General features: G+C 59.3%; 1 protein-coding gene across 1 annotated transcript; it reads left to right on the top strand.

The window, feature by feature from the left end:
- Window positions 1-308: 308 nt before the first annotated feature.
- On the top strand, window positions 309-11,983 carry SIX3 (SIX homeobox 3). The gene is made up of 4 exons (XM_089923217.1): window positions 309-1,086; window positions 8,656-9,472; window positions 11,362-11,521; window positions 11,874-11,983. Exons 1-4 carry the CDS (start codon window positions 1,032-1,034, stop codon window positions 11,961-11,963), a joined length of 1,122 nt encoding a protein of 373 aa, XP_089779343.1. The 5' UTR covers window positions 309-1,031; the 3' UTR covers window positions 11,964-11,983.
- Window positions 11,984-13,434: the final 1,451 nt, after the last annotated feature.

Here is a 13,434-nt window from a genome sequence, read left to right as displayed (position 1 = left end):
CTGGGATGGGAATTGGGGGTGGCTCGCCTGCGACTGGAGGCTGTTCTCGCAGGGATCGTGCGGGGACCGGTGCGTTCCTGGAATCCTGTAGTTGTGTTTTCTCGTGAGCGTGAGAGAGACAGATGCATACTCGCGGCTAACTTCAGGTCAGTTTGTTCGTAAAAGGCCGTCGTCAGCCCGTCGGTCTGTCTCTCCTGTGCATTCGCACAAAGTGAGGCCACCTCTCCCCACCCTCCGTACAGCCTCTCAGGCCCGGCCAAAGGGCCAAGGCCTGGGGGCCCTGAAGCCTGGAAAGGTGAGGCCCTTGATATGCGCTCCCGGTGTTCTGATCGTAAAGTCCACGCTGCCCAGGTGCCCACTCAGGGTCAACTAGAAAACCTACGTGGGAAAGGGGGACTCGGAGAGCTATCCCCACACCCAGTGCAGGGTGAAGTCCCAACCTCGGCGCTCTGTACCTACAGACCTGGCGTCTCACTGCCCACCCAGCCGGTCACCCGGATTGGCAGCGGCGGGGGGGGGGTAGGGATCGTGGAGTTGTGCTGGTAAAGGTTGGAGGTGGGGATGAAAAGAGGGGAGAAAAGAAACTAGACTGGGTGGCGATGGGACGTGGGGTGGGGAAGTGGGGTGGGGATGGAGTTGGGGCAGCTTTTGATAGCGCCGGCTTTTCACCCTGCTTTGGGGAGGTGCGTCGGGCTGCGCCGTTACCCCCCCCCCCGCACACACACCGGAAAATAAAGCTAATGATGTAGTAATTTAGGAGGGGGTAAGGGGCTGGGCGAGAGGAGGGAGGAAGGATGGGGAACGCGCGCCCCGAGAGCGAAGGCAAACAGCTGTGGAGGCGCTGCCCGCGGCTCAGGCTTCCCAACAGGTTAGCTAGACAGGGATCCACCCGGCATTTCGCAGGAAAGGGTGGGGGTTGGGGGGGAGACTGAGCGAGAGGGGGAGAGAGCCTCGCAAGAGGACAGAGGGAGGGAGAGAGCGAGAGGAGCCAGAGCGCGCGCCGCGCGGTTTAAAAGGAGACACACTTCCTAATGAATATTTATCCGCCGCTGCTTCCTGCTCCCGGCTTCCCTTACCTTTCCGCAGGTAAGACCCTCCCTGCGCCCCAGCCCTGGGGGCCCTCCCAGCTCCCCCACTCAGTGTCGGGGCAACGTTGTCAGGGCGAAAGGGTTCTTGGCAGCCGGGGAGGGGGAGTAGGAGGGCGACTCCCTCCCGGCTGCGCTTGGGCGCGGGGGATGGAGACCCCGCACTGCCAAGGCTGCGTGCGTGGGCTACCTGTATGGAGTCGGTGTGAGTGCTGTGTAAGGGTGTGAGTGTGAGAGGGAGAGGATGTCAGCCCGGGGGCGCAAGCGCCTGTTTCCCGCGCGCTCTGAGGACATTTTCCGACTTTTCACTCGGACGCCCCGGATTTCTTGCCTTTGCCTTTCTCTGCTTTCCCCTCCTCCCTCCTCCGCCCTCGCCACCTCTCCCACCCTATCCCCAACCGCGGCCGCCGAGACGCTCTTCTGCGGGCTACTGTACAGCTGGCGCCGGCCTCCCCGGGCCGGATCCCGGCCTCTCCTAAAAGAGGGTGTATAGTTGGGCTTCTGTCACAAACCCCCATACAGAGGCCGCGCGACCACGGTCCCCTTCCTGCCCGCTACGCTCTCTTGAGGCGCTGCGGCGCGTTCCCCCACCAGCACACACACCTCGGGGTACCAGGGCCCACAACGGACCTAAGGGTGATCGGACCCCGGCACTGGGTGGAGTAGTCCTGGGCTGCAGCTGGGAGCCGGAGGACCCCCAGGGAGAGAGCGCCGCTCATCCCCTCCCCCACTTTCTCCTCCCGCCTTCGCCCGCGGGAGGAACACAGGGAATTCGGGGCAGCCAGGGGGGAAACTGGGAGGGGAGGGGGGAAACTGGGAGGGGCTGATGATATAACCAGAATTCTTAAATGGACTTACTTGGCCACCTGTTGAGAATCCATTTGGGGTCGGCCGGCTCCGGAGCTGCGCGTGGTGGACACACAAAACCAAACGGAAAAAGAAAATTCTTTCTCTGGCCATTCCCGGCGCGGCCCGTCAGACTCTCAGCTCTGAGCTGTGGTCGGGCGGATCCAGAGCCAAAAGCAACTTTGCCAGGTCCCCAGCCACCCCAATGCCTCCCTCATCCCACGCCTCCTCGGCTCCGAGGCCGGGGGCTCGGAACGCCCGGACTCGGCGCTCAGGGCCCAGCACCGGCAGTTCTGCTTAAGCCGGGACAGGCTTTCTAAGCCCTGCTCAGAAGTCAAGAGCAGCAGCGCCGCCGCCTCTGCTTGGCCTTTCAAGACGCGGTCGCTCCGTATTCTTGTGCCTCGGCCTCTCTGGTCGCCCCCTGACAAAGCTCCCGGAGCCGGCGGCTCCCTTCCCGCTAAATCCCCTTCGGGGTCAATGCGCTACCAGCACCGGGCCGCGCGCTTCTCCTGCCAGCCGTGTGGCTCTTAAAGAGCGCACCCCCCCACCTTCGCCCTGCGCTCTCCCCCGACCCCCGCCTCCCCGCCCCTCTTCTCTGGATCTAGCCCCCCACGCCGACGCCTCAGGTCCCTCCTGCCCCGACCGAAGCCCGCGGACTCCTAGCCCCCTCCTCTCGCCTCCTCCCCTGAGCAGTTGGTGGGCCTCGCCTTGGGGCCACAGAGCTGAGTTATACCCTCTGCCTCAGGACCAGTTTCTCTCCAACAGCGTCCACTCCTCTCTTCCCCCCTCCTACCTTTGCCCTTTGCATGGATCAAGGCCCAGGGCACTACCTTGCCCAAGTCAGAGACGATTCCTAAAAATAGTCAGTTTGGGCTTGTATTAGGAGGTCGTAGGATGGATAAGGGGTGGGGCATGCCAGCTGAGCTGGGGGAGAGAAAGAGAAGAGGAGTAGACCAGATGGACTCAGAAAGCTCTGCTATCCCAGGGCCTATCTGGCCTTTTGGCAGACGATGAGGGCTGGATGGTGCCACTCATTCCTAGAGGGGGCCACCCTGGAATGGGGTCCAGAGGTTGCCAACCTGGCCAGCCCATGTGTGTCTGAGGGATCGTCCCATGGCGGGGGGCACCTCCAGAAGGCCCAGAGTGTCGATCTGAGAGCAGACTGCTTCCCAAGCTCAGTGTATTAATACGCCCAAAAGTAACCTTTAAAAGCCCAAGAGCTGGGTGAGCAACGAAGGACCTTGAGTGACAACTGTCCAGGGAAAAGGGCATGGGGGGAGGGGGCAGCAAGAGGAAAAAGTCGACTCTTTCAGAGGACTGAAGCACAGCTGTTAACAAGGTTCCTGACATCTGCTGGTCAACAATGTCACCTGCCCCACCAAAAAAAAAAGGGAAAGTAAGATGGTGATTTGGTCCCCCTTCCTTACAGAGCCCTCCCTCTCTTTCTCTCCTTCAGGCCTGTTTTAGTCTCAGTCTCACCCTAGCAGCCAATTGGTCTTGTACAGGGTGGCCCCTTGCTCAGAGCACTTTCTTCAGGCCTCCTGAAGGCCAGATGTGTGATCAAAGAGAAACCAGAGAGGGCATGGCTGGAAGTGTGGGCAGGGACAGGGTGGGCTGTGGTACTTTGCCTTCCCTAGTGCCAACTGTCATAACATTTGACTGTGCTTGAGGTCTGTGGATGGTGGGAGCAATGATGGTGTGCCCGCCCCTTCTTAAATCCAAGCCCTAGCACCACCAGCTCTGGCTGTCATAGAGGATCTCTGCAAAGAAGTAGGTGCCTTCTGAGCAGTGGAGACCAGAGGAAGTCGGAGCGGGAAGGAGATGGAAAGCTGACTCTCCCCTGGGCATCTCTCCTCTGCCACCCCAACATTAGTCCAGATGCACTTCTTTAAGGAACTGGGGTAACTAATTGATCTGAAATTGGCCCTCTTGGGAAACTTTGGCAGTGCAGTCCCTGGGCTACAATCTGAGGCCACAAACCATCCCCTAGTCCATATGGCTCACATCCCCCCCAAGTCTCCCACCTCTTCTCTTGGGGCTGGGTCACCACAGCCAGCTAGGCCCGGTTTGTGCCCACTCTCCTGGACGGTGGCCCAAGACTGGAGCCAAACTTCTCTTGTTTGAGGATGTGGGGGGCGGAGGGGCCTTCGGCGGGCGTTGGGGCTCATTAGGCAGAGCGGGGTGCCGAGAGGTGCGCGCCGCCGGCCCGGAGGCCGCCTTTGAGCGGTCGGGGCGGCTTCATTAAGCGGCGCTAACAAGGCATACAAATGCCGGGCCCAGCAGCTTTCTTGCAATGCCGGGGCCTTAGCAGGGCGCCAGGCTAATGAGGGTCACTCAAAGGGGCTGATCAAATATTCAAATTTCCCCGCACGCCGGGAACTTTTATGTACGGAGAAAGTTGAGGCAACTGAGCTGTGTTTACTGTCCGTGTCGACAATTGCTCGGAGCGCGGGTCCCCGGAGGCTAAGGGGGGGGGCGCGGGAAGGGAGCAGTTGTTGTTGTTGTTGTTGTTTTTCATTCAAAGGAAAGTAATCGGGGTCCTTGAAGGACTTCGCGGCCTCCCCGCCTGCGTGCTGCTCTCCCCTGCGCCCTCCTCTGCCGCCCGCGCCAAGGGCCTCAGTTTGTAGCTTTCAGGGAGGCCAGACCGCGGGCCACCCGGCCAGCTCCCGCCTCCCGATGTCTTGGGGGCCGGAAGGGCGTTGCTCCCCAGGACAAACTGGCCTACGGAGCTGAGCAAGGCCGAGTGGATGCAGCTGCCCCAGCCCTTGGGTCTTCCTCTCTCGGAGGCTTCCAGACCCCCTTGGCTTTGCCGGTAACCGAAACTAGGAGAGAGTGGGACTCTCTTAGGCACCTCTTCTGGTGGAGTTGAGACTGCCTGGGTTGGGGCTGACAGTTGTAAATAAATGCCCGGTAGGTCCTGGTAAGAGAAGGACATCTTCCAGCCCAAACGCCCTTTCTCCTCCCATCACCTGTACTGCTGTCCTTCCCATCTCCTGGGCCAGGATTAAAGCAGGGACGATGGTGACAATTTTGTGACCTCGGCCTATACGGGTGCCAAATCCCCGGAGTCTGAGCGGCCAGAGGGCGGAGGAGACCTAGAGGCTCCGCGCGCTGACCTGTCTATCCGGATCTCCCTTCTCTGAGAGACCGGGGTGCAGGAGCCCCCTGCGCGCCACCTCCTCCAGGCGTCCCCCAGGCCCACCTCCCACCCCTGGCTCTGCCCAATGCTTCGGGTCCCCAGAGCAGCAGGGCAGGCAGCCTGGGCCCCAGAACCGTAGGTCCTTCGGCTCCTAACACCCTTCCCCAATGCCCAGAGTCTGGGAATTTGGGAGGGGAAGCTTTGGTGCTCCACATCCCCCCCCCAGCCCCCTGCCAGCACCCTTAGACCGACGTCCTGCGGAGCCTGCGCTCCCAGCTCGGCCGGGAGCCAGTCCAGCCATCCGCGCCGAGGACTGGCCGCCCTGCCTCCCTCCCCAGCTCTCTGGACTCTCAACTTACGTGCTCCGGCCGGCGGGCGTGGTGCTTCGGGCCGGAGCGGAGAGGCGCTGGCAGCTGCGGGGCCGCGGGGTGGGCTCGGTGGGCGGCGCGGAGCTCGGCTCTGAGGGGAGGCTCTGACAGCCGGGGGCTGCGCGCCCGCCCCGCCGCGCCCAGCCCTGGCCCGGCGCACAAAGCTGCGCGCCTGGCTGCCTCCCTCCGCCCGACTTTGCACCCCCAAGCCGCTGGAGGGGTGCGGCGGGTCGGCAGGCTCCCCGGCTGAGGCTGGGGGCAGGGGTGCCGCCGGGCTGAGCCTCAGAACCACTTGCTTCAATTCTTCTTGAGTGGCGACGGTTTTCGATTTCAGCGCTTTCGGCTGAGCCCGCGGCACCTGCCCAGCCTCCCTCCGGGGCTGGTCGGGCGGCGGCCGGGAGAGGCCGGGTCGCCCCAACCCGGAGGCGGGGGTTGCGGGCACTGGGAGGGGACTGGCTGGGTTCACCCGCCCGCCCGGCGCCTTGGGTCCTCGGCTCCAGGGGATGCAGTTTCGGGGTCACGAGCTGTTTTCAAAAAGTTGAACACAATATTCGGAAACCCACCCGTAGGAATTCTCCCCCCACACGCGGCACAATACCCACTCCCCTCCCCTTTTTCATTCCTTCCTCCCCCGCTTCCTCCTCCTGCCCCTTCCCCCTCCCACCCCTCAGCCTATAATCCTTCCCCTACAAGAGAAAGGGATCGGGAAGAAAAGATGAAGTGTCTGTTTTTGTGTCCCAACCTTAGGGCTCTTTCTGGGCCCACAGTGAACGACCGCCTAGAGCTTCGCAGCTTAGCAGAAAAGGACTCACGGCTGGGAGGAAGATACACGGAGGGGAGAGATACCCGGAGCCCCACTTCGTGGGGCTTGGCGGGTCTTCCCTGTGGGCGAATATTTTCCTGCCGCAGTCAGCGGGTTTAGGACCAGCGACCCTGGCTGACTGGGGCTGAGTGGCCGGTGTCGGGGGCCCCCTCGCCCAGCCCACAGCCTCACTGCCGCAGTGTAGCCTCCAAAGCAGTTTGCATTTCTCACCCCGGAGGCCTGGTGCTCGGGGAGTCAAGGCCTAACGAGGGCCAGAACTAGGGGTTTAGGGGCTGGGACACTTGCAGCCCCTGTCGCGTTAGGTTTCCTATTTAAATTCTCTCACAGTCTCTCTTTCTCTCCTCCCTCTTTGAGATCTCCAAAGTGGTGTGGACTCAGCGCCTCACCCCCAGATCTCCATCGGAATGTAGAAAAGATCTTTTTTTTTTTTCAAAAAAGTTTTGAATTCCTCAATGATTTTCCTTCTGGAAAGGCGGCTTAGGATAATTATTTCAGCTTTATTGAGGGCAGATTAGTTGAAGTCTGGACGCTGCGTTTCAATACACGTTGTACACGGGCCGACAATGTGGGCATTGTTGGCTACTGTGTGTGAACTCATTCAAAATATACACTTTTTAACACCACACCGAGTCCTGTCTAAATATACACAGTGCTCAGGGGAAAGACGTCTCTGACCCCGACAAATCTGCGTAAATCACACTTCCATAGTTACAGAAGCCTCACAAAGGGAGGCCCGGCTCGAGATGCTGATTACAAGTTCTTAAAAGCAACATACCTTAGAATAAATACCCATGCCTGGCCTGGAGGCTGCAGTGGCCAGAGGGAGGGAGGGCCCTCCCCATGCTATGGGCCTTTTGGGGTTTGTTTTAGGCTTGTGATGTTACTTTCCTTAAATAAATTAGACAGTTTTATAATTTTTTTTCTTTTTAGTATGAGCAAACAAGCAATTTTCAGGCCTATCCATTTCTTTGGGGCAGCCTCCAAAGTTTGAGTGGCCTTCTGGAGCTGGTAGGCAGACCCAGAGCCCCTTGGGGGCTGTGGGGTAGATGGCATCTTGGGAGGGGGGCAGAGGGCTTCCAGGCGTCTCAACCCAACTTCCTCCACAGCTCCTAGGGAGGCAGCTGAAATCTCGGGGCGGGGGCGGGGGGAAACAAAGAGGCGGGTTGCTTTTTAAGATGGAAAGTGTACTGTTATTTCTACTGCTCTTTTAAAATATAAGCCAATAGGGGAAATCAAGGCTCCATGACTGGGAGCAGGGTTAAAGAGAAGCCAGATGCAATGCACAGGAAGTTGGGGTAAACGTGGCCGAGGACTGCGGACCAGGGAGGCCAGAGCGGCTTCCAGCACCCTAGGTCCTGGGCTCCAGCTCCCAGGTGCCGGATGCCCCCCAAAATCCGAGATCCTGGGGCGCAGCAGCCCGCCAGACCAGGGTCGGCGCGCGGTGGGCCCCATGATCTCATCTCTCCTTTCTTCCTCGCCACTATTAGTGCTCACATAGGCAGAAAGAGGCGGCCCGACGTGCACACCATGTGCAAACCCTGCCGGCTCCGCTGGCCCTCGGCCTCTCCTTGGGGGCTGGCCCTCGGCGTTCATGCAGCGTGGGGAGCCTCTCACCTCCCAACAAAATCCCCCCTTTAATTGCACATCCCATTCAACAACTCTATGCCCATGGCTATTAAATTTTCTGGATCGACTTCTCTGGGGAAGAGGAAAGAAGAGGGAGCTCAGAGACAGTAAGAAAAGGAGAGAGAGAGAGGAAGAGAAGGGGGGAAGTGGTGAGATTAAGAGTTGCAAAGATTAAAAAAAAAATTCTCTTTTCCCTCTTCTCCCTCTTTCCCTGCTCTCCCCCTCCCCCCCACTCTGGCTAAGTGGTAAAACCGTCCTTACGTTCTCGGTATTGATTGGCAGGGCTGACAGTGATTGGCAGCGGTTGCCGTGGCAACGCCACAACGACACGCCGCAGACCAATAGAAAAGCGAAACAAAATGTTTCAATGCTGCACTCACTGTGGATTTAGGGGAGATATTATGAGGCTGTTGTCATTAGGGCGATTGCTGTGGAATCGCTGAATCTTGACTCGGCGGTGGTTGGCTCTCGCTCGCTCTCTCTCCCTCTCCCTCTCTGTCTCGGATTCTCTCTCTGCGCGCGCGCACCGGGCCGCTCTCCTTCCTCCCTCTCTATGTGGCTGCGCGGGTGTGTGTGTGTGTGGATGTGTGTGGGGTGTGGGTGTCCCTTACGCCCTTCCTCCTCCCCCTCCTCCTCCTCCTCCTGCTCCCCCCTCCTTTCCTTCTCCTCCTCCCCCCTCTCCTCTCCCTCCTCCTGGTCCTCATCGCCCCTCTCCTCCTCTTCCTCCCCTCTCTCTTCCTCTCCCTGAATTTTCTCCTCTCCTCTCAGGTCAGTCCATGGTATTCCGCTCCCCCCTAGACCTCTATTCCTCCCACTTCTTGTTGCCAAACTTCGCCGATTCTCACCACCGCTCCCTACTTCTGGCGAGTAGCGGCGCCGGGAACGGTGCGGGAGGCGGCGGCGCGGGAGGCGGCGGCGGCGGGAACTGTGCGGGAGGCGGCGGTGCTGGCGGAGCAGGCGGCGGCGGCGGCGGCAGCGGCGGCGGCTCCAGGGCCCCCCCGGAAGAGTTGTCCATGTTCCAGCTGCCCACCCTCAACTTCTCGCCGGAGCAGGTGGCCAGCGTCTGCGAGACGCTGGAGGAGACGGGCGACATCGAGCGGCTGGGCCGCTTCCTCTGGTCGCTGCCCGTGGCCCCCGGGGCGTGCGAGGCCATCAACAAGCACGAGTCGATCCTGCGCGCGCGCGCCGTGGTCGCCTTCCACACGGGCAACTTCCGCGACCTCTACCACATCCTGGAGAACCACAAGTTCACCAAGGAGTCTCACGGCAAGCTGCAGGCTATGTGGCTCGAGGCGCACTACCAGGAGGCCGAGAAGCTGCGCGGCCGCCCGCTCGGCCCGGTGGACAAGTACCGCGTGCGCAAGAAGTTCCCGCTGCCGCGCACCATCTGGGACGGCGAGCAGAAGACGCATTGCTTCAAGGAGCGGACTCGGAGCCTGCTGCGGGAGTGGTACCTGCAGGACCCCTACCCCAACCCCAGCAAGAAACGCGAACTGGCGCAGGCCACCGGCCTCACTCCCACACAAGTAGGAAACTGGTTTAAGAACCGGAGACAGCGCGACCGCGCCGCGGCGGCCAAGAACAGGTCAGTGGCGGGGCCCGCGGCCTGGCTACACTCTCCGAGGCCGGGGAGGGGGAGAGCGGTTGAAAAGAGGGTGAGCGGACAGGAGGCGGGAGGCCAGCGGCTGCCGAGCAAGCGAGAAGCCGAGACCTCCTGGTCAGCGGGAGAAAGTTTCTGCTTGCCCAGGAGCGTGGAAGAGGAGCGGGCGTGGGTGTATTGATTGCTTTGCCCTAAAGGGGCTCTCGTCAGGGTGGAGAGAGTGTGTGTGAGGTCCTGAGTGCCCATAACCCCTGGGTCGTGTCCCTGGGAGCCTTAGCCCTGCGCTGCACCCGCACCAGCCTCTTCAGCCTGGGATCCAGCTCCGGGCTTCTCTGGAGCCTACAGACAGGGAAGGAAGGAAAGCGCTCCTTGCCACCTGGTTCTTATTTCCACGCATTGCAGAAACCCCAGGGAGGAACCCACGAACGTCTGGGAGAGGAAACTGAATCTGGGTCCCTGGCATAAAGGGGAAAGGCCGGTGGCCACCGTGCAGCACGCCTGTACCCAAAGCCTTGCAAGTTGCCTGACCAGGAGCAGGAGAGCCAGGCTGGGAGTGGAGAGGCTGTGTGTGTGTGTGTGTGTGTGTGTGTGTGTGTGTGTGTGTGTGTCGGTGCTAGCCCTCCTGCTGAAGCCAAGGAGCATCCCCATGGTCCACTAACTTGGGAAATAGGAGCCGAAGCTGCCTTGCTGCCCGGCAAGTTGGCCACAAATTCACAAAGTTGCACTGGGCTTGACCTGTCAGCAGAGCTGGGCCTGGGGGAAGTAGGGAGAAAAATAAGAAGAGGGGGAAAGAGGAAAGGAGTGGAGAGGAAGAGGGGAAAGGAGGAAGTTGGGTGAAAGACCTGATGGCAGGCCTGCGTTCCAGCCCTGCCAGGGTAGGCACTGGGCCTGACGCACTGCAGGGAGCAGGGCTGCAGTTGCCGACAGCTGCTGGGGCTGGGGACTGGGTGTGAGCTCCTGGAGGGAGGGAGTGTGTTCCGTTTTAGGTGTCCCAGGCCTAAGCCTTTGGCCCTCTCACCCTTGCCTTTGCAGCCAACTTTTCGCCCGATGGGGGCAGCGCCCAGGGCCAGGGGAAGGCCTCCTCGCGGGGAGAACTGAGAGACACTAGGTTTACGTAGCAGCTGCCTGGCCCAGGGAAGGGGCAGCGGGAGACGGCTCTGCACTCCCCTCCTGCCTTCTCTGTCTCCTGCTTTCCCTCTCCCTCCTCTTCCCCCACTTTTTTGCTCCCAGCTTCCTCATTTTCTCTTCCCCCGATCCTGCGCTCTGTTCAAGGATCCAGAGAGCAAAGCCAGCCGGTCCTACCAGGAAGAGGCGGCGGGCGAGCAACCCGCAGCTCTTGATTTGGGGGAGCTGAGGCAGGAGGCATTGAGGGGACCCAGAGGCACGTCCACTCCAGAGGCAGCCGGCTGAGTCGGAAGAGTCCCAGGGGCTGGGGAAGAAGAAACACCCAGCCTCTCCCCGACTTCTGCCCCTTCGGGGCTCGGCGTTCTTCGCAGTGTGCGCCTGGGCCTCCCCTCCTCTGGCGGCCGGCCTCGAGTTCTACCTCTCCCCCCGAGGCCCGCCCCGATTTGGGAAGCCTTGGGAGGCTCCAGAGAACGCCGGGGAGGGGAAGACGGGAGCCCAGACCGAGCTGGGGAGGCTGCAGCGCTCAGTGAGCCGACAGATGCCTGGAGGAGGAGTATACGCGCAGAGAGCGAAGTCGGGGGCGGCGGCGAAGGGCGCGGGGTTCGGGAGGCAGAGGGGCACGGGCGGCTGCGGAGCACCGGCCGCGGCATGCCCGGCTTCCCGGCGGCACGGGCTCAGGGAGGCGGCTTGGCGGAAACGGGTGTTGGGGCTGCCGTATCAGGGCGGGCGCCGCTCTCTGTCTCCCGCAGGCTCCAGCACCAGGCCATAGGACCGAGCGGCATGCGCTCTCTGGCCGAGCCCGGATGCCCCACGCACGGCTCGGCAGAGTCGCCGTCAACGGCGGCGAGTCCCACCACCAGCGTGTCCAGCCTGACGGAGCGCGCGGACACCGGCACCTCCATCCTCTCGGTAACCTCCAGCGACTCGGAATGTGATGTATGATACCCAAGGCCGCCCTCCTCCCCCTCCTCCCCCTCCTCCTTCCCCTCCTCCTCCTCGACCTCCTCCTCTTCCTCCTCCATCCCCAGAACAAACCGAAATCAGGATACACAATCATACACACACCCAAGTACACACACACTTCCACTCCAGCCAAAAATATATAAAAACCAAGAAAAATAACAAACGCAAACCATCAACAATTCCCAACCACCATCTACCACCACGGCCACCCCAAAGGACCGCGACGCCAACAGACAGTCACAAACGCTGATGCTGCGGGCAGAAAACATAAAAGAGGTGACAATTGTATACTTTCTAGGACAAGCACGGCTTCTCCTTTTGGTTCCCACGGACCCGGCACCCCACCTGCATGACGATTTATTTGTGTCTGGGAAAATACTCTCTCTAGTTTAAAACGATTTAAAAAGAGTCGACTATACAAAAACCGACCGCCACCACGACGACAAGACGACAAAAGCAAAACAGACAAAAAGAAAAAAAAAACAAAACCCTCCATCTCCGTTCGGAATTTGTTTAAAAAAAAGAGAACTCCTCGAGAGGGAAATAGCAAATGTTTCTCGCCTTTTGTTGCGCTCTTTTTTCCTCTCTAGCTCTCTTTCTTTCTCTGTTTTTAAGTCCAAGTATTGGTCAAACAAGATGCAATCTCCTGTTTTTTGTTCAGCAGACAATCATTTCCTCGTTAAGCACCTTTTTCTCTCCACTCTGTCACTGCCTGTGTGGGTACTGGTTATAAATGTGGAAAAAGAATAGTTATGACTGTAACAGATTTTTATTTTTATTTCAAAATTTTATATGAATTATGTATATCTTAATGATCGGTCATTTTCCCAGTTTGTAATATATGTGTAGAAATTGCCTGTATATGATGTTGCTTCTTCTCCTCTCCCTTTCTCTTTCTTTCTCTCCCACCCTCTTCTCCCTTCCCGCTCACCTGTCTCTTTCCTTTTTGGGGTTCCCCTCCCACTCGATGTTCCTGGCGTCGACTTGGCAGTCAAGGCGTGGCGTGGCGAGCTGGGTTAGGAAGAGGGACCCTGTCGCTCGCGAAAGTGGAGATTGAGACCGTAGTATTCTTATGCAAAAGCTATTTCAAGTATTTCTTAGCTGCTTTGGAGATATCTCTCACTCCCCGTAGGGCGCTTTAACTGTTATCTTAACTGCGTGTTTATCTATATGTAAAAACTTTCTAAAGCAAATACAGTATTCTCCATTTTCTTATCACTCCCGGAGACTGGTGTTTTTATCCGCCCCTGTGCCGGCAGCCCCGGCGTGCAGCAGCCCGGCCTTCGCTCCCACTCCAGCTATGCCCCCAGAGCTGGAGCAGAATTTTAAGACTGTGTCTGAGCTTTTTTCTGGAGAAGGGGAGCGGAGGTGGAAAGATGGGAACAGGCCCTTCTGAAAAGAGCTAAAGCCAAATCCCGAGCGAAAAGGCAGAGAGGGTGCAGGGAGAGGGGATTACGGTGGGTTTCTTCAGCGCAAGATGCCAGGCCTAGATCCCCAGGAATTGCAGCCTTGCCGCGGCCCTGGTGGGTCTTGGGGAGCGTGTTGGCGTCTTTTGGTTGTTACTGCCTTTTTTTTTTTTTTTTTTTTAAGGGGAAATACACAAGTTTGCCAAACGCAAGCATAAATCTAGACCGGAGGTGACAGGTTTTCTCTTCTTCTGGGGGTGGGGTGGAGGTCGGGGGACAGCTGTAGGCCAGATGAGGAGGGTATAGAGAGAGCGAGGAGGTAGTTTGAGTTTAGGGCCTAGAATCAGGATGGACTCCCTCCTCACCACCCGCATGTGCGTCTGTGTGACTGTATGACTTGCCTTATGGCTCTCTGTCTCCTTGAAATTTCTTTTCGTCTTTTGGGATCAACTG

The sequence above is a fragment of the Delphinapterus leucas genome, chromosome 13, assembly GCF_059928025.1.
Source record: "Delphinapterus leucas isolate spDelLeu-1000000601 "Yukka" chromosome 13, BTC_Dleu_Yukka2, whole genome shotgun sequence".
Classification (NCBI taxonomy): domain Eukaryota; kingdom Metazoa; phylum Chordata; class Mammalia; order Artiodactyla; family Monodontidae; genus Delphinapterus; species Delphinapterus leucas.
Note: the sequence above shows the minus strand (reverse complement) of the source record. Positions and strands in the feature narration are given on the sequence as shown.

Excerpts from the sequence above, each read along its gene's own strand:
- SIX3 (XM_089923217.1), top strand. The coding sequence starts at position 1,032 with ATGAATATTTATCCGCCGCTGCTTCCTGCTCCCGGCTTCCCTTACCTT. Across the intron at positions 1,087-8,655 it reads CTTCCCTTACCTTTCCGCAG|GTCAGTCCATGGTATTCCGC; the intron begins GTAAGACCCTCC and ends CTCTCCTCTCAG. Across the intron at positions 11,522-11,873 it reads CCGGCACCTCCATCCTCTCG|GACAAGCACGGCTTCTCCTT; the intron begins GTAACCTCCAGC and ends TATACTTTCTAG.